The sequence below is a fragment of the Gymnoscopelus microlampas genome (genome assembly GCF_963454915.1).
Source record: "Gymnoscopelus microlampas genome assembly, chromosome: 7".
NCBI lineage: Eukaryota > Metazoa > Chordata > Actinopteri > Myctophiformes > Myctophidae > Gymnoscopelus > Gymnoscopelus microlampas.
The window spans coordinates 45,522,769-45,544,911 of record NC_139944.1 but is presented as its reverse complement, the minus strand read 5'-3'; the positions used below and the strand labels follow the sequence as shown (position 1 = coordinate 45,544,911).

The window sequence follows — 22,143 nt, the reverse complement described above, 5'->3', positions numbered from 1 at the left end:
CTTCTGTGTGTTTTCCTGTCTCCCAAGTTCTTATTATAATCACCACATCAAATAGAAAATACTGATAGTAGACAATAGTACTTCTTCCCATCAATCCCGTATTGATTATTGGTTAGCCAAAATACAATTAGACAATGGTTTTGTCTAATTGGGGGAGAGCCTTACTGTCACAGGAAAAAAGAAAGTCTCCGTCTCGCTTCAATATTGTAAATCCCCAAGGCCCAAGATGTGATTTAACAGGAATATAATTGTTGAAAAATCTAATTGTAGCCTATACATTTTTTTTTTTGAGAATTTTGATTCTGATATAGGTTGAAGATGCATTAAGTTTTTTCAAGGCAGAATGCAGTGAATTCGATATTATTAACTGGAGGTAAGCGGAATAAGAGCCCGTTTGGGACAGGACAGGTAAAGGGGCAACATATTTCCTCGGCCCTCGGGTGCTGCTATCATTCAGAATAGGAATGATTCATTCCCTTCCCTCACCAAGTCACCATCAAATGAATAAACATCATGGTTTTAGTTTGCTCCTCCACTGAAACAATCACTTCATACTTCAGTTGTGATCACATGTCTCGCTGTCCTTCACACTCCGTGCCAGTTGGTGGCGGTATTGCATTATTACGTTGCCAGTCAGTCAGTCCAGTCGTCAGTCAGTCAGTTAGCAAGAGGATGGTTAGCAGCTGTATCTTAGCTCGTGCACATTAGCAACACAGCTATCTCTACTTAATATCATATCATAAGTACAACAACATAATCAAAGATTATATTAAGACAACAGACAACGAATCAGATCATCTATCGGTATGTCTTCAACTAGACTGGCTGTTAACTAGCTATTAGCCCACGTTTGTTTAGCATTCAAGGTGCAACCATAGCAGCTATGAGCTAGCATCCATGCTAACATCAGCAGCTGTTTTGGAGTATCATGATGTACAGTAATAGCTAAAGCTTAACGTTGATTTATACAGCGTGAATTTTGTTGTTGAAAGATTAACCGCATGTATCAAGCTAATGCTATCTTGGTTTTAGCGCATATAGTGCAAATTGTAATAAACACTGTACTGTAATAGTTTAGTAATTGACAGGAGATTATAATCTGGAGCGAAGTGTTGTTGTAACGTTGCATAATATTTATTCTCCGTCGCACGACAACGGCGTTACTAGCAATTAAATGGTATTCCACCCAAAATAGAGGTGGATCCTTACTTTGCCTTTTAGACACATAATAATAACATGAGCTCTTGTGTTATAACGTATAAGCAGACCTGGTTTGGGGGGGGGGGGGGGGGGGGGGGGAGAGCCTATTAAATTGGTGTTTTAGCAACTGCTAATCTTTTTTTTAGAATTTAACATAACGTTGTTTGAGCATGGAATGTACTGTTTACGTTTTTATCTATTTTTGTATGCTGTTAGTCATTTTTAAGCCATGCATACATTTCTCTAAATGTAGGCTATCCAAGCCAAGGTCTTTGGCTTTTCTGCTTTTCAAGTCAGAACAGATATGATGGCTAAAATTGTATTGCAAATTAGATGGACTGGTATGATTTTAATGTAATCTCTCTCTTTTTTTTATTGTACTGCAATTTTGCATTTTCCCCTGCATTGATTTCCTTTGCTTTCCTGTTCTGCAGTGCTGAATCTCTGGTACAGTAAATCTACAACACTGCTGTGAGTGCTGCCTGTGACCAAGAAAATAATGTCCCGCAGTTGAAGATGGGAGGTAGTGGCTCCAAATCCAAAGGATATTGGCCTTTTAGTGGCTCCGGTAGTGTTGACGACCCAACCAAAGATGGAAATGACCTCCCAGACTCATCATCATTGGCAAAACGAAGCTTCCGAAATGCAACTCCTTTCGTGTTTTCTAGACGAAGGTAAATATAGGCTACGTCACGTGATGTTGCTCTCTAGGAAAGATACCCAGGGATTGCATTACAGCAGTGTGCAAGTAATCACTGGCTCAAATATACTAATGTGGTTATTTGAGACAATATAATTTGGTGTGTGGGAATTTCCCCACTTGAAAACAAAGACGTGGGATTACTTCCATGGCCTACTGGCAACACACACACACACACACACACACACACACACACACACACACACACACACACACACACTCACACACACAGAGAGAGAGCCTCTTCTCGATGTCTTGCTGTGAAAAAGCAAAGTGTTACTTTGAAGAATATAAATACATATGTGGCTTGTTTTTACATAGATATTTCAGCAACTTTTACAAACAACTGAATTCATAAGTTATGGCTTGGTATGTTAAACGTTTAGTTACTTGACGTTACTGTTATGACCTTGATGCTATATTATTAATAATGTCGCTTGTCTGCTACAGTTCCTTGTACTTTGATGAGGATGGTGACTTGGCCCACGAATTCTATGAAGAGACAATTGTGACAAAGAATGGACGTAAACGAGCCAAGCTGAAGAGGGTTCAGAAAAACTTGATACCTCAGGTGAAATATTTTACAATTGTCTGCTTGTTTGCTCAAAGATAAATAATCAAAGTTCACTTAAAATGCTGCAGTGTTTTGTCTTTCTTGCAACCACAGGGCAAATAAAGATACAAAATGTTCCATCGCTCTACAGAATAGCTGCGAGAGGTTACGTTGCCACAGGGGATATTGTTGTAGTTCTGTTGCTCAGACTCTGGTAGCTTTAAACTAGATTGAAATACAGTGGAGACTGGAGAGTAGGGGTGTGCCGATACACTAATTTCACCAAACGATACGATACGATATTTGGCTCACAACTTCGATACGATATGCACTTTTTTTATTATGAAAATATATGGGGGAGGAAAAAAGTAAATGCAAACAAATAATTCTGTTTTTGCATTATTCAGACATGCAAACTTGTAGCTTTTCAGCTACAATAGCCGTTTTCAATCCAAATAGGGCAATAGTGTGACACCTGACCCTAAAAAACAACAACATGTTGTCACCCTTTTCACCTCGGGGCTGTTTGCATGCCTGATTATAATGATTGTAAAAACGTATCGCGATATATCGTGGGACGATATATCGGCACACCCCTACTGGAGAGTATTTTTAGCCCTTTATATTACAGATATGTGTAAGGTTAGTCCATAAAATGCAATATATCCTGATAGAGGATGACTGAAAAGGTCGAATGGGGCGCTTTTTCTTGGACAAAGTCAGGGAAAGTGGCAAAGTCGACTTCGAAGCTCTATGTTAAATTACGTCTTTAATCTGACACTTTTATTTATATTTTGTCACTTCAAATAATTGTTCCCTCTCTGCCTTCTCTTACAGGGAATGATAAAGCTGGATCACCCTTGCATTCATGTAGATTTTCCAGTTGTTCTCTGTGAAGTTTGATGAAGTCTGAGGAGTGTTCTCAGATTAGCCACTGTGTCAACTCCGTCCCACAATTTCCAGTTATGATTTCCAGTTATGCCTAGAGAGCTGGAAACCTCGACCCTTGTACGAACCATCATGGCCTCTTGAAGATATTTGATGCCCTTTGCGTGGGATAGGCAGATCATGTGGGTTTATCCTCTGCATGTGAACTGTGTGGCTCGTGTACAACTAAGACACAAAAGAGCTCACTGAGGACTGAAAATGTTTGAAAGACATCAGAGACTAAAAACATGAAAATGATCTGATTTGGCAGTACACGGTCTGCAAACTGTTCAGGGTCTGTGTTTGTAAGTATGTATGTCAGCGTGCTTATGAACAAGGCGAACTTCAAGAAAGAAGAAAGTCTTGACTATAATGTAGCAGCCCTGGTTGCTGGTGTGATTTCCTGAACACTTGAAGAAGTTGAAGGTCCGCTCAGTCATTCATTATTATCACAGTCATTCATTATGGTCATGATACATGACGCTCCATTCGTCTAGCACTTTATTGGTGCAATGTTTTATTTTTTTGGGCGGGGCGGGGTGGAACACCAACGTTGTTGTTTTGATATTTGGCTCCCACAAAAAAAAAAGGAATTGAATATTGGCCAGCGTTTTGTCACTGACTGGAGTTATGTGTGACATAAGTACACATGAAGAAAAAGGCAGCCTTAGTTGTCTGTTGGCTCGGCTGGTTGGTGCATGTCGCATGTCTCTTAGGGCTGTCACGATTATGACGTTTTACATGACGATTAATTGTCACAAATAATTGCGATTAATGATTAATTGTGTTTTTGACGTTCAACACTGGGACACATGATTAAAAATTACATTTCTGTTTGGCTTTTAGGCTTGGAAGTTGCACAGGGCAGATATGACAAATAACCTAAATATACAAAGAAATGGCTGACATATTTAATACCTTTATACTTTAAAAAACAAACAATAGTGGAAATAGCCGATCTGCAAGCTTGCAACGCGTCGCTGACGAGTTGTAAAGCTTGTACATCGGCTATTTCCACTATTTAATTTTTTTTGCAAATATATGAACGTTTTTCAACATGGAAACGATTATGCAAAAGAATTGCGATTATCTCAAATAATTACGATTAGGCGTTTATGTAATAATTGTGACAGGCCTAGTCGCATGTCACTCCTCTTTGTCTGCCCTTGGTTTCCTGTCTCTACACTGAATAAAGCATTAGAAAAATAAAAGGGTTAGCCTACCTACAGTAGTATTGGGATGGCAGATCAATTCAATTTTGAGTTTGTTCAAGGCATACAGCATAATGTTGGCATTGTTTTTGTTTGGAATATGTTTTATTATATTATACAAAATGCTAGACCACATGTTAGCTATAGCGTTCTCTAATGATTGCCAATGACTTGAGTGGACCTTTAAAAGAAGATGTTCTGAGTGTAAACCGGGCACTGTGGGCAGTACAACAGTAGTGGTCCTAAATCATACATTATGGTTGAAAAGGTGAATTTTCATCCGCTTTTTATTTTAATTTCTTTTGTGCTTCAGGACTGATGGTTGAGCGTCTTGAGCAATCAGGGCCATATCCTACGAATCGTATGTGGACAATATCCTCATTTTATTTTATCAATCAAGCATGAACCCGGATCTGCTTATCAGTCGTACCCCTATGGAGTTGACAATCAGTGGCCAACAACAAGCTCTGAAGTGGATTAATGTGATATTGTAATGTCTGATAGACTGGCTTAAGTTACATTGATGTGACCAGACTTCAGAGCCGCACATGTACAGAGTAGCAATGAGTAATAAGAGATCCGCAATTCCTTTGCTGCTTTGGCACACTACTACAGTTCACTTTTAATTTATTATAAACTGTTAAAATTGCATCTTTTTTTAAATTACAACCTTAAAAATGGCAAACATGTCTCATGGTCTCTTTATTAATTCACTTCACCAGAAGTATAGCTGAACAACGTCTGGGTTTGCTTCAGATATTTATTTTATCCCCTATGTCAGTGGTTCTCAACCTGTGGGCCGGGACCCCCAGGGGTGTCCACACATGTTTTTTTGGGGGGTCCCCAGATGACAGTGAAGTGACAATACTAATACCTAAACAAATAAAACATAAAAATACCATTACTGCATCAAATGTCATCAACAAACTAGACATGGGCCAAATTGTCAAATAGTATCCACCTGTTTTCTCGGGAATTTACTGGGGCACAGGCCCTGTATGCACAGGCCTGGTGGGGGACATCCTGCGGAGGCACCGCACATATATAGACTACAACCGGATATGACGCCCATTCTCCGCTGGTAACTTGTGGATAAGAAAGAAATTGTGAAAATAGCTGATCTACAAGCTCGTTGCGAGGTGTTGTGAGCGTGTAGATTGGATATTTTCACCATATTTATCAGTGGAGCCGAGTCAAACAAAATGTAATGCCTAAACCCCTACAACAACTAGTGCTTGTCAGGGTGGGGGGGTCCCCAGTTCAAATATGATTATTTTGGGGTGTCGTGGTTCTGAAAAGGTTGAGAACCACTGGCCTATATTGCGGTCTAGGCTGATGTTATAGCCGTTAATTCATATTCCATGCATACATTGCTAAACAGTTATTTTTCAAAGAATCTGTCAAACGAAACTGAGTGATATTTAAGTCCAGGCAAAAAATGTTCTGTAATCTGAAATGGAGACCACTACCAACTAGTATAATAGTGATGGAAAGTACCAACTAACTACACAGGAAATTGCAAAGGGCAACCCTTGCTGGGGGGTGTAGTGTGTGCATGTGTCTGTTAATGAGAGATGAGATAAGAGAGAATTGAAGGTCCTAAAATCTAAATGATCACCATTGCAATCTCCATGGGAAAGGGGTTTTCTGTAAAGCTCTGTGATATTGTTTTTCATTGAGGATAAAACGGGGTTGTGTCAAAATCCACTTAAGTTTATTGCTTTCATGAAATGTTATTACGTCATGTTAGCTTTTATAATGGATTTTTTTCTTCTAAGTGAGTTTTCTTTTTGACCCGAGTCCAGAGAGAGATGAAACTGCAATTAGTTTGTGCCGTGGGTGGACATTTTCATTGAGCTGTAATAATGACTTGGATAGTGGTAGAGATAAAACAAAGATTTGACCTGTTGGGCATTCTTTTACTGGCTTGGCTTAAAATTATGTATTACTTTTTTTTTTTAGAGTGCTCAAAGTACGTGAAAAGTCACAGTTTTTACCCTATAATTACAAACCACAGTTTTCATTCCAAATATAACTTATTCGTTGTTCTGAACATGTCAATAATACATGTCATATTTGTTTTTATTATTATTATTTGTTTACACAAAATCAGAATTATGATGAGTATTTTGTCAAGAAGCTCTGGCCTTCTGCCATGTGATTTATTTTTTAGGTCAGTGGCATTTTGGATTCTGTCCTAAGAGATAATGCTATGATGTGTTTTGTGCTGTGTGTGCATTTTCCACTAAGCTTTAATAATGGGTTAAACACTGAACTGCAATGTGGAGGGAAATGAAACCTTTGTCCATCCCTTATAACATATTGTTTTTCTGTATAAGTGCAGTAGTACTTGTGGTGGGGGTTATTGCAAATTAATAAGACGGGTCAAACTCAGGAAGGGACGGAGGTGGAGTCTCACATATTTAAATAGAAGCTCAGTGGAGTTCAACAGAGACTAAACCATTACACTTTTATGGGGAATACGCTGGCTAAATCCAAGGTGGACGGTGGTTTGACCTAGGCCGAATACACCAAGAGGAAGTGACTACTGGTAAGAATTTGTATGTAGAAAGATGTGGGAATAACATTATTCATTTTGTATCACCTTAATGAACAAGTAGCGTAGTTTTCACACTGGCATTACTCTTTTCAGTTGCAGAGTATAGCCCATTTGTGTGCACACTTGTGTAAGCATTTATATAACTCACTGTTGAATTAATTGTGCTATAGTAGGGGTTTTCAACTGGTGGTCCTTGAAGGTATTACACGTGGTCCCTCACCATGCATTCAGTAATGTAGGAATGTTTGTTTTTTTCCCCCACTAGTGTAGAAACAGAACACTAAATGATCTATGATGACATGTCAATGCAGTCATTTACTGGGAGGAGGAGGTCAAGAAATTCCACAGAAATGGGGAGTTAGAATCTCAAGGAAGGGGAAGTACAAGTGCCTGGTTGAGTCATCCTTTGGAAACATTAGGAAATGTGCTCACATGTATGCTCAGTCATAAATGATTTACAAATCAGTATATCAGTTAACATGAGTTTAATGGAAGGTTGGATAAAGTAAGAGAACAGAATTAGGGTAACTTTGAGATAGGTATAGATCAGTGGTTTTGAACCGTTTTTGAGCTCTGGACCACTAGCATATTTCAGTTAAATATAATATTATTTAATATAATATGTCATTTGTTGCGCATAGTATCATGATAAATACATTTAGCAAATGTATTTTATTTATTTGTTTACATTTTAAAACATTTTCCCATGGACCACCTGCAGGCATAATTATGCCATGGACCACTAGTAGTCCATGGACCATTGGTTGAGAAACAGTGGGATGCATGGACATGGAATGCATGAGTGTTTCCAAAAAAACAAACTCATCTTAGCCCCATATCCCCACCCAAGACAACAGTGGTCCCTAGGTTGATTCTTTGTCAGGGTGGTGGTCCCTGCTTCACAATCATTTGAAAACCTTTGTGCTATAGCCACAAAAAAATATATGGTTTAATTGCAGCGTTGCACAGTAGCAAAGTACATTTACTTGAGTACTGTACTTACTGTAAGTCATTGTTTTTAGTATCTGTACTTTACTTGAGTATTTTTAGATACTTGATTTTTACTCCACTACATTCCAAAGACAATTATTGTACTTTTGACTACATTCATAGGAAGGGAAAAGGGTGCCCTATTTCAAATAGGCCTATAGTGGGAAAAAAAGCTAATCTACAAGCTCATTCTTTTAACAATATTTCTCGACAAATAAATGTCTAAATTGTAATACAGCAATGCATTGATATTAAAAAGAAAATGTACTTTATAATTTGTAATTTAACAAATTGTTTTAATTATTTTCTAAATATCATTTTTTTTAAATCCTTTTCTAAATAGCAAACTAGAATTTGCCACCTAGAGTGATACAGATTAGTGAAAATTCTGGCCTGGGCACATGGACTACACTTCCCATGATCCTTCCTGATCAAGGTTTGAAGGACAGACCATTTGCTGGGATTGGTGTGGGGGGCGATGGCACTAGGGTATAATTGTTATCAGATTTAAGGCAATCAAGTTCGATGATAACGGTGTTAATTAAATAATATTACAGTAAAATGTAAAACTATAATATTTATCGAAATGACAAAATAGGGTAAATTGTGTAATTCTTAAATTTAAGAATCTCCCCTCAAGTCCGAGCTCAGTATATCTGTTAACTCTTCCAGCGTTGCCATGTCCACTTATTATAAGCGACTTTGGACTTGTTTTTTTGTAAAGTTGCTTATAAATATTGGTAGTTGCGTTGTTGTGGGTCTTGTTTCTAAAGTGTAGTTGCTTATTTGGGGCTTGCTTAGTTCTTACTTGTCTTGTTTAAACCGGTGGTTCTCAAACATTTTCATTGCAAGGGGACCCTCAAATTAATATGCATTTATCCGCAGACCCACCCTCCCCATCTGAAAATATTTTGTGCCAGGGACCCCCATACCAGATTTGTATATATATTCCAAAAATATTCCAAAATTAGCTTAATTTTTCCTCCTCTCTTTTTAAAAATAGTAGATCTACAACAAGCAAGCACAGATATTTTTTTAAATAGCCGTAGCCGCTTCTTTTGGGCTTGTTTTTGTAGATGTGGCAACACTGAACTCTTCCTGTTCATCACCAGTGAATGGTGACTACCATCATCTGCACAAAAAGGGAGCACGGAACACAGCTTAAAAAAAGCTAACGGGCTGTTTTTTCAAGGAGTTATATTAATATACATTGATTACTTTCACGGAGTATGAGCTATCGCTTTCACATGGCTGGACTATGGGAGAGTGTTCCCTCATACTGTACTTTTAAAAGCCACATGAGAGGAGCAGTCCAGTGTCTTGAGAGCAGCCCGAGTTGTCGGAGCAGGTAAGATAGCTAGCTAACTGTTAGCCTCAACTGAATACAAGAACGCGCACCCCAAAACACAGTCGCCCTGGGTCAAATCCGGCGACCTCAGAACGGTCACTACGACATTGGTTCCCAAAGTGGGACCAGGGGTACTTGAGGGGGTTCCAGGGGGTCCCCACTAGCTAAATGATGGATAGGAACCAAATGGACCCTTATGGGTCTGTAACTGTGAGAGTGTCCAAATGGAACCAACCATTTGGTTCCATTTTTGTACACTCTCAGAGTTACATTAACATTGATTTTACAATATAAAATGGGGTCCCAGAGATGGAAATGCCATTAAATGGGGGTCCGTAGCCCTAATGCATGTCAAAGTGGGGGTCCTTGAAATTAAAATGGTTGAGAAATGAGAATCCGCTTAGAGCCGTAAAAATCTTCTCTTGTGGGGGTCCCTGGCATATCTTTTGAAATGGGGGTCCGCGGACTAATAAGTGTCAATTTGGGGGTCCTTGACATGAAAAAGTTTGAGAACCACTGCACTACGAGATATTCCTAAACGTAACCTCCGTAAAACTATGCATAACCCGGGCCCTAACCTGATTCTTAGCCTTAACCCCAGTAAAACGAATATAAGATCCACGGTGGGCGAGCGGTCCGCGAAAAGAAATGAATGGGTGAGTGTGTTTTGGGGCGAGCGTTCCGGCTCAACTATGCTGAACTGGGGGACAGTCAGCTAGCAGTGAGCTGAGCTGGACAGGAAGAGAGCATCACAGCAAAACAATTAACACCGATCCACTTACAGCTTTACTGTTCATATCCCCGCCATATTGTTTATCTAACATTAGCATCTCGTTTGATTGTAGCCAGCTTTTCCTACAACTTAAAGCGGAGACATTACATGATGTGACTGTTGACCTATGAGAGCCGAGGTCATTTTTGGGGGGCTTTAAATCTTTTTCAGCAGTTACCCCCTAGATCTCACCTATTGTATTCAAATGTCGTTTTCACTGTCTCAATGCTATCTTTCTTAATGTTTTTTTGTAAAGCATTTTGAATTGCCGTTCTGAAATAAACTTGTATTACCTTTTTTTTATAAAATAATATATACAGTATATATATATATATATATATATATATATATATATATATATATAGATATATATAGATATATATATATAGATATATATATATATAGATATATATAGATATATATATATATATATATAGATATATATATATACACACACATTAGTGACTAGTGGTTAGGCTTAGCCTTGGATCAAGACTATCATAGATGTATTTGAAAGAGTCTGACTTTCACTTCAAATGTTTGTTATTGCTTTTCATTATGTATGTATTGTATTTGATATGCTGTTATCAGGGTGTCCTTGAAAAAGAGAGCTTGCTCTCAATGGGTGTCCCACAATAAATAAAGGAAAAAGAATGAAAGAGAGACTTTCGTATCTACGAAAGTCAGACTCGATAAAATACATCTATGATAGTCTTGACTCAAGGCTAAGTTAGGCTCTCTAACCCCCCCGATTAGCTCTAAAAATATATTCTGAATTATTTTGTGCTTTGATCTTGTTTTTAACAGAAATGTTAAACAGCTGTTTTTTTTCCTTTTTCCTTCTGTATAGTGAAGGTGAGAGAAAGTGACCATGGCGTCTGTATCTCGCATTCTCCTGGTGCTGGCTGGACAAATGCCGTGGTTGTTTCTGACTCTACTCGCACCGTGGACAGTCTTCTGTGCACAAGAATTAAAGCAGACGAGATGGCCTTTGTTCCCCCAGAAGCCAGTTCTACTTGCGTGGAACGCCCCAACAGAGGACTGTGGCCCTAGGCATGGCGTTCGGTTCCCCCTGGAGCTGTTCCAGATCGTGGCATCCCCCAACGAGGGTTTTGTCAAACAAAACCTCACAATTTTCTATAAGGATCGCCTCGGGCTCTATCCCTATTATGAGCAAGACGGTACTGCGGTAAATGGAGGCCTTCCACAAGCTGCCAGCCTCACTAGGCACCATGAGAAGATGCCTGAAGGTGTGAATAAATACATACGTGAGCCAGAGGCAAAAGGTTTAGCCATCATCGACTGGGAGGAATGGCGCCCACTGTGGATCCGTAATTGGGTAAGCAAAGATCTGTATCGAGAGAGATCGCGACAAATGGTGGCCCAAAAAAATAAAGACTGGCCCCCGGAACGCGTAGCGAAAGTTGCTCAGCAGGAATTTGAACTGTCGGCTCGCAAGTTTATGGTGGAGACACTCAAATTTGCCAAACATCTGAGGCCTAACCAATTGTGGGGTTTCTACCTGTTTCCAGACTGTTATAACCACAACTACAAGAGTCTCAAGAATTACTCAGGCCGCTGTCCTGATGTTGAGGTAACCCGTAACGACCAACTCAACTGGTTATGGACTGAAAGCATGGCTCTCTATCCATCCATATACATGGGCACTGTTCTACGCTCCACAATGTCTGGGCGCCACTTTGCTCGTAACAGGGTGAAGGAAGGAATGCGCCTGGCATCTGCAGGGGATGGGCTAGCACGGCCTGTTTTTGTTTACACACGGCCTACTTATACCAACGATCTGACGCTGCTAACTGAGGTTAGTCGCTTTAATCATCTTGGGAATATTTCATCAAGTCATTAGTCATAAGGCTTTTTTTGTATGTGGTTTATACCCCTTTTTCTCCCCAGTTTAGTCGTTATGTCAATTGATTCCTCCCCACACACATTTCTGTGTTGTCACTGCTGTTGTATCCTACTGGCTAACCTACCAGTGAGGAGCTGACAGGTGCCGCCCCATCCCGTAGGAGTACGTGCAGTGACACTTATCCCCCTTCCCTCCCCCGAACACGGGGGGCCAATCGTGTATTGCGTATAGACGCTCGACAAAGCCGGATGCACCGCGGTGGATTCGAACACACAACCTCTGCGGTGGTGGGCAGGCACTTTACCACTGTGCCACCCGAGTGCCACAAGGCTTTATTATTGAGTGAATGTGTGTATTGAGTTTTTTTTTTTTTGTACGGCAGGGGTAAAGTACCTGCCAACCATCCGGCTTGGCCGAGCGTCTGCACAAACACAATTGGCCATGTTCACGGGCTGGGACCGAGACATCTGTTGTTGCATAGGGAATGCTGAACAGGAGGAGTAGTAGGCACTAGGCAGTACATCCTCCCTGTGGGCGCTCCTCACTGGCAAGAATTAATTGGCATAACGACTACATTCTGGAGAAAAACAGGCAAAAAATCAATAGTAAACTAAGTATAGAAAGCACAAACATGTAGTCCAACTTGCACAGGCTTCAAATATCTAGCAACAAAGATTTGCCTGTTTCCCTTTAAACCTAAGGGCATGTGGCCTGATAGTCGAATAACAATTTTTCAGTGACTCGATTATGCAAGCTTATTTATCCCCAAATCATTTGCCACAATGTTTTATTGCTCAAATAATCTAGGCCAAAACAGTGATGGCTTACCTGTCAAATAAAATAAACCAAAAAGATGAAACCAAAAGATTGAGAGTGTTTCACTTGTTTAAATGATGTACAATAAGGTGTGTGGATAATAGACATGGACGATAGACGTTTATATCGAGTCTTGAGATGATAGATTTTGGCTATGTGATAGAATTATTGTTCTTATATTGTAGACAGACCTGGTTTCCACCATCGGTGAGAGTGTTGCCCTTGGAGCTGCAGGTGTCATCTTCTGGGGAGACTCTACCTATGCAAGCAGCAATGTAAGTGCAATAAATAACCAGCTTATTTCATGCAATATCGTATAGCCTTGAGTTGGTTAATACTTCTTCCCTCTGTCCCCGCCAGGCCAGCTGCTCCAGCCTGAACCAATATCTACGGGGGGCGCTGGGTCGGTACCTCCTCAACGTGTCCACAGCAGCAGAACAGTGCAGCCAGAAGCTGTGCGGCTCCCATGGACGCTGTTTGCGTAAGGTTTCAGACAGCGACGTGTTCCTGCATCTCAGTCCTTTAACCTTTACCATCTCAAGCCAGGGTGGCCGGTTGAAGGTGGCAGGGAAGCTCGGTCAAGCGGAGCTGGCTGGATTCCGCACACACTTCCAGTGCCAATGCTATACTGGATACAGAGGTGAGGGCTGTGCTCAGAAAGAAAAAGGGAAGAACAGAGCCTCCTCTACTATGGGCGTTTGGCCCTTTAGCCTCCTACTCCCACTAGGACTTCTTATCCTCCTACACTGAGGAAACTAAGACCTGAGCAGGCGTTGGTTGTTCTGTGCCACTGCTAGCCAAGAGCTGACCATTACCTCCACAACATGAAGATGTGCAGTATTCAAGGACGCTTATCAGGATACAAATGTTGTATTCCAGGATAAGCCCAGAAACACGGCCTATAGCAAGTTGAAAGTACAGTGTTTTTAACGCATCAAGGAAGAAGGGAAGAAAAGTATAGTTCATTCGTAGATATCCAGATGAAAAACTATACAGATTGCTGGTGCATCTGAACAAAACTATGTATTCTACAACCACAACGCTCTCTCCAAAATTGTGCTAGCCACTGTTCAGCGTGACCATGTGTGTTGTTGAAACGTTTTGAGTGCTTATCACTCGACATTTGTGCCTGCAATTATGACAGATTTGGAGATGAGTTACACACTCTTCAATTCGTGTTAATGCACAGAAATCACATGACTGGACCTGCCTTTTTTCAGTTTGTAATTGTGCCTTACATAAACCTTTTTCATATACGACAACATAAACATTCTAAATCGGTCCAATTGTATTACCTGTTAACAGTGTTTGTGACTATCAATAGCTGATGGGAAATAAACTTGGACCCAAGCTGTTCCCTAGTCAATTCCATTGACAGGGTCTATAGGGCTATTTTGTTTCCCACTTAATAATCAATACTCATATTTATCTAGGATTCTAAGTAGGCTACTGTTCATCTCAACCTTCTAGGACAAGACATTGAATTAAAGGAGGAAGGTATTGCACACCTGTATGTGTAATCTTTAACAAAACAAAACAACCACCATACTTTAAACAAAGAACATGGTTTAATTCTGACCAACATTACCTTAACTGCAACCAAACCAATCAAACTGTTTGGCTTCTGTCATTTTGTAATATTCATATTTTACACAAGCTTTCTCTGGAATCACAAAAACAAGACACTCCCAGTGACACCATGTTGTTCCTAAATGGCAATGTTGTAGCTCTATCTACGTATTGATTTATATGCTACAGTGGTGCATTTCTTGTGTATTTATTGATCCAGTATTTGTTAAGTGTGAGAATCTGTATTTGGCTAATAAGTTATTAGCAGGCTGGCAAATGACAGGTGCAAGTTGTGATGCTGATAAACTGGATATGTGGAAGTGGAAGACATGCTAATTTAGTTGTCACAGCTTTTAAATGTTTACCCATACAGAGGATGCTGGGATTGTACTGGTACAGTACTCTTTTCTGAAAACTGTTGTAATTCTGCACTTTATAGCCATTATGCAATTGGGGAGAATATGGTTTTGTATCGTGAAGACGCTTCCATCAAACGGTTTACTATCTTAAAGGGATAGTTCTCCTCCTAGATTACTTTCTTTCTATCTATTAGTCACCCCATGGAAACTTGAATTCATGGATATTGTTTTGTTTTTGTCGCATTCCAGACAATAATTTGATGACCAGCAGCGGTTCCTGTAGGAGAGAGAGAGTTTCCTTTGTGTCTCCTACCGGCACCGCTGCCTACAGGTCCGCTGGTCATCAAATTATTTGCTTAGGAATGCGACAAAAAAAATAGCCATGAATTCAAGTCTCCATGGGGTGACTAATAGATAGAAAAAAAAGTCATTTTGGGGGTGAACTCCCTTTAATGAATGCCTGAGCCTGTGTGCATCAGGCTTTATCTACTTCAATCATGTTGCATTAATGCCATTCTTTTATTATTTTTATTTTTTATTATTGCTTTGTCCCTCTTTTAAATTAAGTTTTGTTCACCCTGAAAGCCTTGTGCTACTGTAGAATGCAACTGCTTACTGTTGTCTCACTGTGAATATGTCCAAAGAAATGTGTCTTCTTCTTAGAGATCTAATACCCCTGTGGCCTTGTCCCCTACTTAGTGCCATAGTATGAAGGGGATGTTTTATCTGTTGCTATTTCAACAATCTCTGTAATGTACTTTAATATAAAATTGCATAGGGAAAAACTGAATAACAAAGTAACCCCCCCAAATTCTTCCTGAAAGGACGACTTCACCACTTTTCAACATATCTTCATATAATAGGTCATCACTAATGCTCATGATAAAATGATACAATATTTTTCTACTTGGTCTGTGTCTCATAGGAGGGCTGTGGACAGTCCGGAAACCCGTCTACCAGTGACATCAACGTTAGGCAGGATTTTTTTTCTCCAAAAAGATTACATTTTTTATTCAGATTTTTATTAAGGCGAGAACAATGGGATCTATTATTGCATTGCAACTTTCCAGGAATACAAAGCCTGCAGTTTCTATTAGCTTGGATTCCCCATCGATGATGTCACTGGTAGACGGGTTTCTGAACTGTCTACAGCCCTCCTCTGAGACACAGACTGATTAGGAAAAAATTGTACCATTTTATCATGAGCATTAGTGAGGACCTATTATATGAAGATATGTTGAAAAGTGGTGAAGTCGTCCTTTAACTAACTAGGGGACTAACATTTTCATGGCTAGCATGTCCATTTCTCTTGGACTTGCTTTGAATTATCATGCTTATCCTTTGATATACCTCTAAATCTGACCAAAGATACAGAAAAGTCCAAAGATAAAACCGCAATTGTATTCAAGATGACTGGTTGTCCCTGGGGAAATTGGCCTTGGACATTAAGTCTGCCACTTAAAAATACATTTGAGCTGTTTGGTGATAATTTTATATTAATGCCAGATATTAGGGTTGATAGTTTGAGTTTACCGTAGGTACAGAATGTTTCTTGGGAAAGTATCATATGCATTTAACTCAGTGATTATTTCATGATATATTTTCACCTTCATTTCGTGTTTATTGCAGCCAAAAAATATCGTACATTTTAAAACACTTAACCTCACTCTGCTTCATTATATGGTGACAGTCGTCAGTATTGTTCAGTACAGTCATTTTATAATTGCACAGACGACCAATTTTGCATTTGTTTGTGTGAAAAGGTTGCTCCATCTAGTGGTTCAAATGCACCTTTGGTGAACTTTCTTAACATATTCCAGTATAAATGTCAAGAGTTGCCATCCCAATTAAAGCCTAAATAATACTTTCGTACAATTGTGTTGCTTACTGAAAATATGTTTTCAACTCGGTACGTGATAATGACAAATTAATTAGCCGTAATTCTTCTTGGGTGGTTAGTTTTTCTACTGCATTTTGCCTTTTACAGTGCTATTGTTTCACACCAGCAACAACCTTGTATGAGTCTAGCAGAGCATCTTGAATGATTCTTAAACTTAATATCTTTTACTCATTGGTTTGTCTTGATGCCAAATACTTAAAATTCTATGGTCTTGTATCAAAGAAAGTTTATTATTTTTCTACATTTGGGGATTTGAATTTCAATAAAATACAAACCTGAATTTATTTTGGCTGAGCTGTCATGTCTTCTGGTACACAGGTGGCTGATTTCAAGTCATAATTTGATAATATGGGTAACCTTGTTATAAATGGGAACTCTTCCACTCTTCTTCCTAAAAACATCCCCTGGTGTGTATGGAATGTTGCAGTCAAAGATTATCAAGAGGAGGAACTATTTAATATAAACTATTTAATATAATACATACAGTATGAATAGAATACTGAATTTAAATTAAACTGCTAAATGTGTACATTTTACTTTTTCTGATTTTATTTGTAAGTTCCAATGTTAAACAAATGTTAGCATTTGATTTACTGTATCAGATCATAGATAATCATCTGCAGTCCCTTTGGCAGGTCATAATTAAAACATGACAGCAGAATAACAGTACAAAAAAAACACAGGACACATACAAAGTTGAATTTAAATGCTTAACAAGCTTGACTTTAAGAATTTAAATGCTTTACAAGCTTAACACAGTATCTAAAGAATCATTTAGTCCCAAAAGGTGTGGTATGGTATGTTATACAACTGTGGACTCAATGTAAGTGGTTTTGCCCACGTTGGTACATTGACATGTCAGAGTGATGCTTAAAACTCTTCCCACAGACCGTACACACTGGAAAGCGTTGTCAATCGCTTTCCGTCTCTTGCTATGAGTCTTGCTATCAGCAGCAGTGCAATGTCTGTCAGAGTGACGCTAACATCATGCTTCCTGGTAAAACTCTTCCCACAGTCCTTGCATTGAAAAAAAAACGTGTTAACTTGGTGAATGTTATGTATTCTCAAATACTTTAAATGTTTTCCACATACTGAACAAACTAAAACAGCTGACACGTGGGTTGTTTCAATGTGTAACATGAGGGATGCGCGTTGGGAAAACATAGCCCCACAGCGATCACACAGGTGAGGTTTATAATGTGTGTGAATGACGTCATGTAGTCTTAAATGCTCACATCTCCCAAACATCTTGCCGCACTGTGTGCAGCTATGTAGGCTGGAATGAATCCGTATGTGACGTTGCAGACCGCTAAAATATGAGAATGTTTTGCTGCACTGCTGGCAGGAGAAACCCTCTAGACCTGGACCTGTGTGTGTGCTTTTTCCACTGCTTTAGCAGTTGCTCTTTCAACAAATACTGTGGCACACTTTTTGTTTACGGCACTCTAATGAACTTGGGGTCCTGAACTTCAAACCACATTCTAGACATGTAAAGGATCCTTTGAACTCAGAATGGATGTAATAGTGGTGCTCCAAGTCGTGCCTAAGGCCAAAGTCTTTGTTACACACTTCAGTGGTACAGCCTGGCATTTTCACATGCCTCTCTTGGTAACGTGCATCCTCGTTGCCTTCTTTGTGCCATGTTTTTCAATCTCTCAGCAATGCCTCGCTGACTCTGTTAGCTTGTGAGTCCAGTCCATTTCTGCGACCGGCCTTCACTGCTCTATGACTTTACTGTATTCTACAGGATGTACATTCTTAACATGTGTCTCAAAGTCTTGTCCATCAGCCAGTGTTCCAATACACAGCTGACAATAGAACCCATCTCCTTCCATGGTCTCTCTATCTGAAGCTATGGATGTCCTTTAATGTTTACACAAGTGAAAGAACAGGTGCTTTTGGAATGCATCTCTGTTGTCAAAACAGCTGTCAAATTCACAACATCTTGAAGTATTCTAAGTCTGCTTTTCAAATTCTGTTACATCTTTGTTCTCGTCCATCAAATTGGTGCACTCGTGTTTCCCCTTTTTAGTCAGTTCTTCAGAATCTGTATTTCCATTCGGACTCTGAGAGCAGTCAGTTTGATCCTTCTGTTGTTTTTGAGTCTTCTGTTTGGTCCTCCTATGTTGCTCAATAGGTGCAAGCATGCTATGTGTCACCGAAGGAGAAGCCTGGAAGCCTTGCAGCTCCTTCTGCCCGTCTGTGACGTCCATACAACACAACTGAGACCCTTTGACTTCAGCCCAGTTATCTTCTATGTATTATTTAGTCACTGACTTCTTGTGTTTTAATTTCAGCCTGGTACTTTCCCTTTTCCCGTGAATTAGTGTTGCCTCTTTTTGTATTTAGTCATTACAGGTTTGTAGTCCTCATCAGTGCACCGTGGCCTTTTGCTCTCGTCTCCTCCCTTTAACACATCTGTGGACATCTCTGTCATGCTCTTTCAGCTCTTGATTGTCGGTGAATGATGCCTCACATTTGTCACAAGGAAAAAACTGAAGTTCCAGTGTTGCAGAATCTAAAACAAGAAATGCATATAACTGATAAATCATCCTCACATAAAAGTCCTGATTTTTTTAATATATCAAAATAATCATAGAACTGTAATTAATGAATACTGCATGCTCTCTTCTTGTACCATTACAATAAAACATCTCCATCTTCCTGTACCAAACTACAGAAAATCCCCAAAATATGAACTTACCATCATGATGTTCTGTGACCATTTCCTCTGAGTCCTCTGTTTTTATACTCTGAACTTGGTTTGCCACTGCCAAATGAGAGAGAGGAAAGGAATACATCAATGAAACTCACTAGAACAAAAGTTAAGCTTTTCTCCATCGCTCTCTAGCTGGTATATATGGCACGCCGATAATAAAATTAGCTTTGGCGACTACATAGTGAACGGAAAACGGGATGGAGAGAAATAATCTCTGTCTCAACATACCGTACAAGGACAAGCTGAACAATGAGGAAAAACAGCGAAATCGGGGACATTGACGGACTCGACCCGTATGAACACACAGAATGGACAGAAGATGATTTTGATCTGCTACCAACACTTACACGACCACACCTGATGCAGTACCTTATTGAAGTAAATAGCTATTATACATTTAATTGCTTCCATAGCGAAAAATCTCTCCTGGCCCACATTTATTTTACATCTGGGTGGGTGCACAAACTGCAGATTTACAGTGTAAACAAGAAAACCGTCATTCGTACAATGGTAGGTAAACACACATACGTTTTTCCTTCAGTGTCCTGTTCTCCTCCAACAAGCGGTTAATTTCAGCACAGAACGGGGCCACAACACATGGCAGGGGAGCAGCATCCACCTGCTGCCCCAGTGCCGCTTCATCATCCACCTCCTCTTTGACAACCACCTCCTCTTTGACGTACACCTCCACATCTGGAGCTGTTGCGGGGCCAGTGTTGCTCAGTACAGCAGCTTGCTGTATCTTATTCCTCCGTTTCCTCCGGTCAAGCCGGCCAAGGTTGTCAATCGATGATGCCTTCACTTGTGTGTGCCCCAGGTGTAATGAAGGTGCCCAGTCAGGATCGAACTCTGACATTTCCATGGCTGGTTTGCCTGGAGAAAAAAACAACATTGCTAATTAGTTATGCAACTTAACAAACTATGGGTCATAGTTCTGCACAGATTGTTGTATACCGGTAAGTTGAACTACTGAAAAAAAAGTTGAACTAAGTTCATGTGGAGCAACACGACTGAGCTACCCTAGTCTAGTTGCATTATAGCCCCATTTGGAACCTCTCCCTCTGTAGAAGTGCATGGCAAAGTGTTGTCACCATGGGAGTCGCCACGCCCCCTTTTGGTGCTGCAGCCATGATAGAGGTCAGAGAGTACATAGAGACGCGCTTAAGACTAGAAAGTGGCGATGGATGATGGTGGTCTGCGTTTGTAAACATTAACTTTTTTGCCGACTACATAGTGAACGTTATGGATAGAAAGAACCTTGCGCTCAACATACCATACAAGGACAAGCACAACAATGAGGAAAAACAGCGTTACCTCAGTAAAATTGCGGACATTGATGTTCTCGACCCGTATGAACACACAGAATGGACAGATGATGATTTCGTACTGCTACCACCAATTACACGACTACACCTGATGATGCAGTATCTTTATGAAGGAATAAGCGATTATACATTCAATAGCGTCCATAGCGAATTCTTGTAGATTGGGTTGTTTTTTTTTAGAGATAGGTAACGTGGTCATCTCCACATTGTAGCTCAGGCTGTTAGCTGCTCAACATTTACAAACAGCCTGCCTACCTGACTCACTGTGTTTGAATAACCAATGACTGAAAATGGGGCATCGTTACCCTGTCTGCCTTCACGTGCAAATTGTGTTTCATTTGTAAATTGCATTTCACTTGTAAAGTGTCGTTTCTAGAGAAGCTGTTCTGCATTGCATCTGTATGCTGTAGTCGTTGCACGAAAACCTGTTGGTCAAGAACCTTGAGTACAACGGAAACAAGACGTTGGCTTTCTTGGGTTTTATATTCTCTTGGCTGACCTTGTATTGAACTGTACTTTCCTTTTATTTTTTTTCTGCAAACGGCTAATAAAGTATTCAATAAATAAAATCAAAAAACTTAACAAACTATAGTCATATCTCTGCACAGATTGTTGTGTAAGTTGAACTAAGTTCATGTGGAGCAACACAGCTGGGCTACCTTAGTCTAGTTGCAGTACCTCGTTACTTTTAGTCAGCAGAGACAAAATAACAGTTTCATGTTTTTGGTAATAATTTACCTTTGTGAAAATGCTTTGAACAAACACGGCTGTACTTGGACAGTTTGCTGAATGTTAATTCTTTGCGCCCTACAGCTGAGATCCAAGCCATCCGACGTCTCTTTGTTAACTCGTCCATTTGAGGTCCGTGATGTTGCCTCCATGCTGGAAAGGTGAAAAATGCAACTCCTATTGATTGATGTACTTTATTTAGTAAGACATGAGAACAGTACATGACAGTACATAACAGTACATGGAAGTACAAATTCGCAATACAAGGTCTACTAAACTGGATAGCTCAGTTAAGCACGTAGCTTGTTTAAGATGAGATCCCCATGCACACAAATCATGTTGACATATAAGAGACGGACAGATATACACACTACTATACAGAATGTCATACAATCAGTTTACAGGTTACTGGTATGAAGGGTGAAAAATATGTACAAAAAAGAAAGAGAGGGGGGGGGGGGGGGTTAGGTTAGGACATGGGGTAGGTTAGGACTTGGACAGGGGCCATTTTTGAATTGCAGCCTCCTGAAGGTGTATCTTTAGGGCATTTTTGAAAGTGAGTAGGGTTTTGCACTCCTTTACTCCTTTTGGTAGGGCA

The 22,143-nt window shown here is 39.9% G+C and overlaps 3 protein-coding genes across 3 annotated transcripts; 2 read left to right on the top strand and 1 right to left on the bottom strand.

Moving 5' to 3' along the window:
- Window positions 1-658: 658 nt before the first annotated feature.
- Window positions 659-4,349, top strand: tusc2b (tumor suppressor 2, mitochondrial calcium regulator b). Its single transcript, XM_084062477.1, has 4 exons — window positions 659-804; window positions 1,635-1,874; window positions 2,351-2,471; window positions 3,291-4,349. Exons 2-4 carry the CDS (start codon window positions 1,717-1,719, stop codon window positions 3,354-3,356), a joined length of 345 nt encoding a protein of 114 aa, XP_083918603.1. The 5' UTR covers window positions 659-804; window positions 1,635-1,716; the 3' UTR covers window positions 3,357-4,349.
- A 4,938-nt stretch (window positions 4,350-9,287) lies between these two features.
- Window positions 9,288-17,056, top strand: hyal2b (hyaluronidase 2b). The gene is made up of 4 exons (XM_084063298.1): window positions 9,288-9,489; window positions 11,112-12,080; window positions 13,130-13,219; window positions 13,305-17,056. Exons 2-4 carry the CDS (start codon window positions 11,133-11,135, stop codon window positions 13,692-13,694), a joined length of 1,428 nt encoding a protein of 475 aa, XP_083919424.1. The 5' UTR covers window positions 9,288-9,489; window positions 11,112-11,132; the 3' UTR covers window positions 13,695-17,056.
- A 442-nt stretch (window positions 17,057-17,498) lies between these two features.
- LOC311048839 (uncharacterized protein) lies at window positions 17,499-21,720 on the bottom strand. Its single transcript, XM_084062151.1, has 4 exons — window positions 21,555-21,720; window positions 20,020-20,364; window positions 19,477-19,542; window positions 17,499-19,290 (listed from the first exon to the last, which is right to left on the bottom strand). The coding sequence occupies exons 1-4, from the start codon at window positions 21,670-21,672 to the stop codon at window positions 19,145-19,147; spliced, it is 675 nt and encodes a 224-aa protein (XP_083918277.1). The 5' UTR covers window positions 21,673-21,720; the 3' UTR covers window positions 17,499-19,144.
- Between the last annotated feature and the right edge of the window lie 423 nt (window positions 21,721-22,143).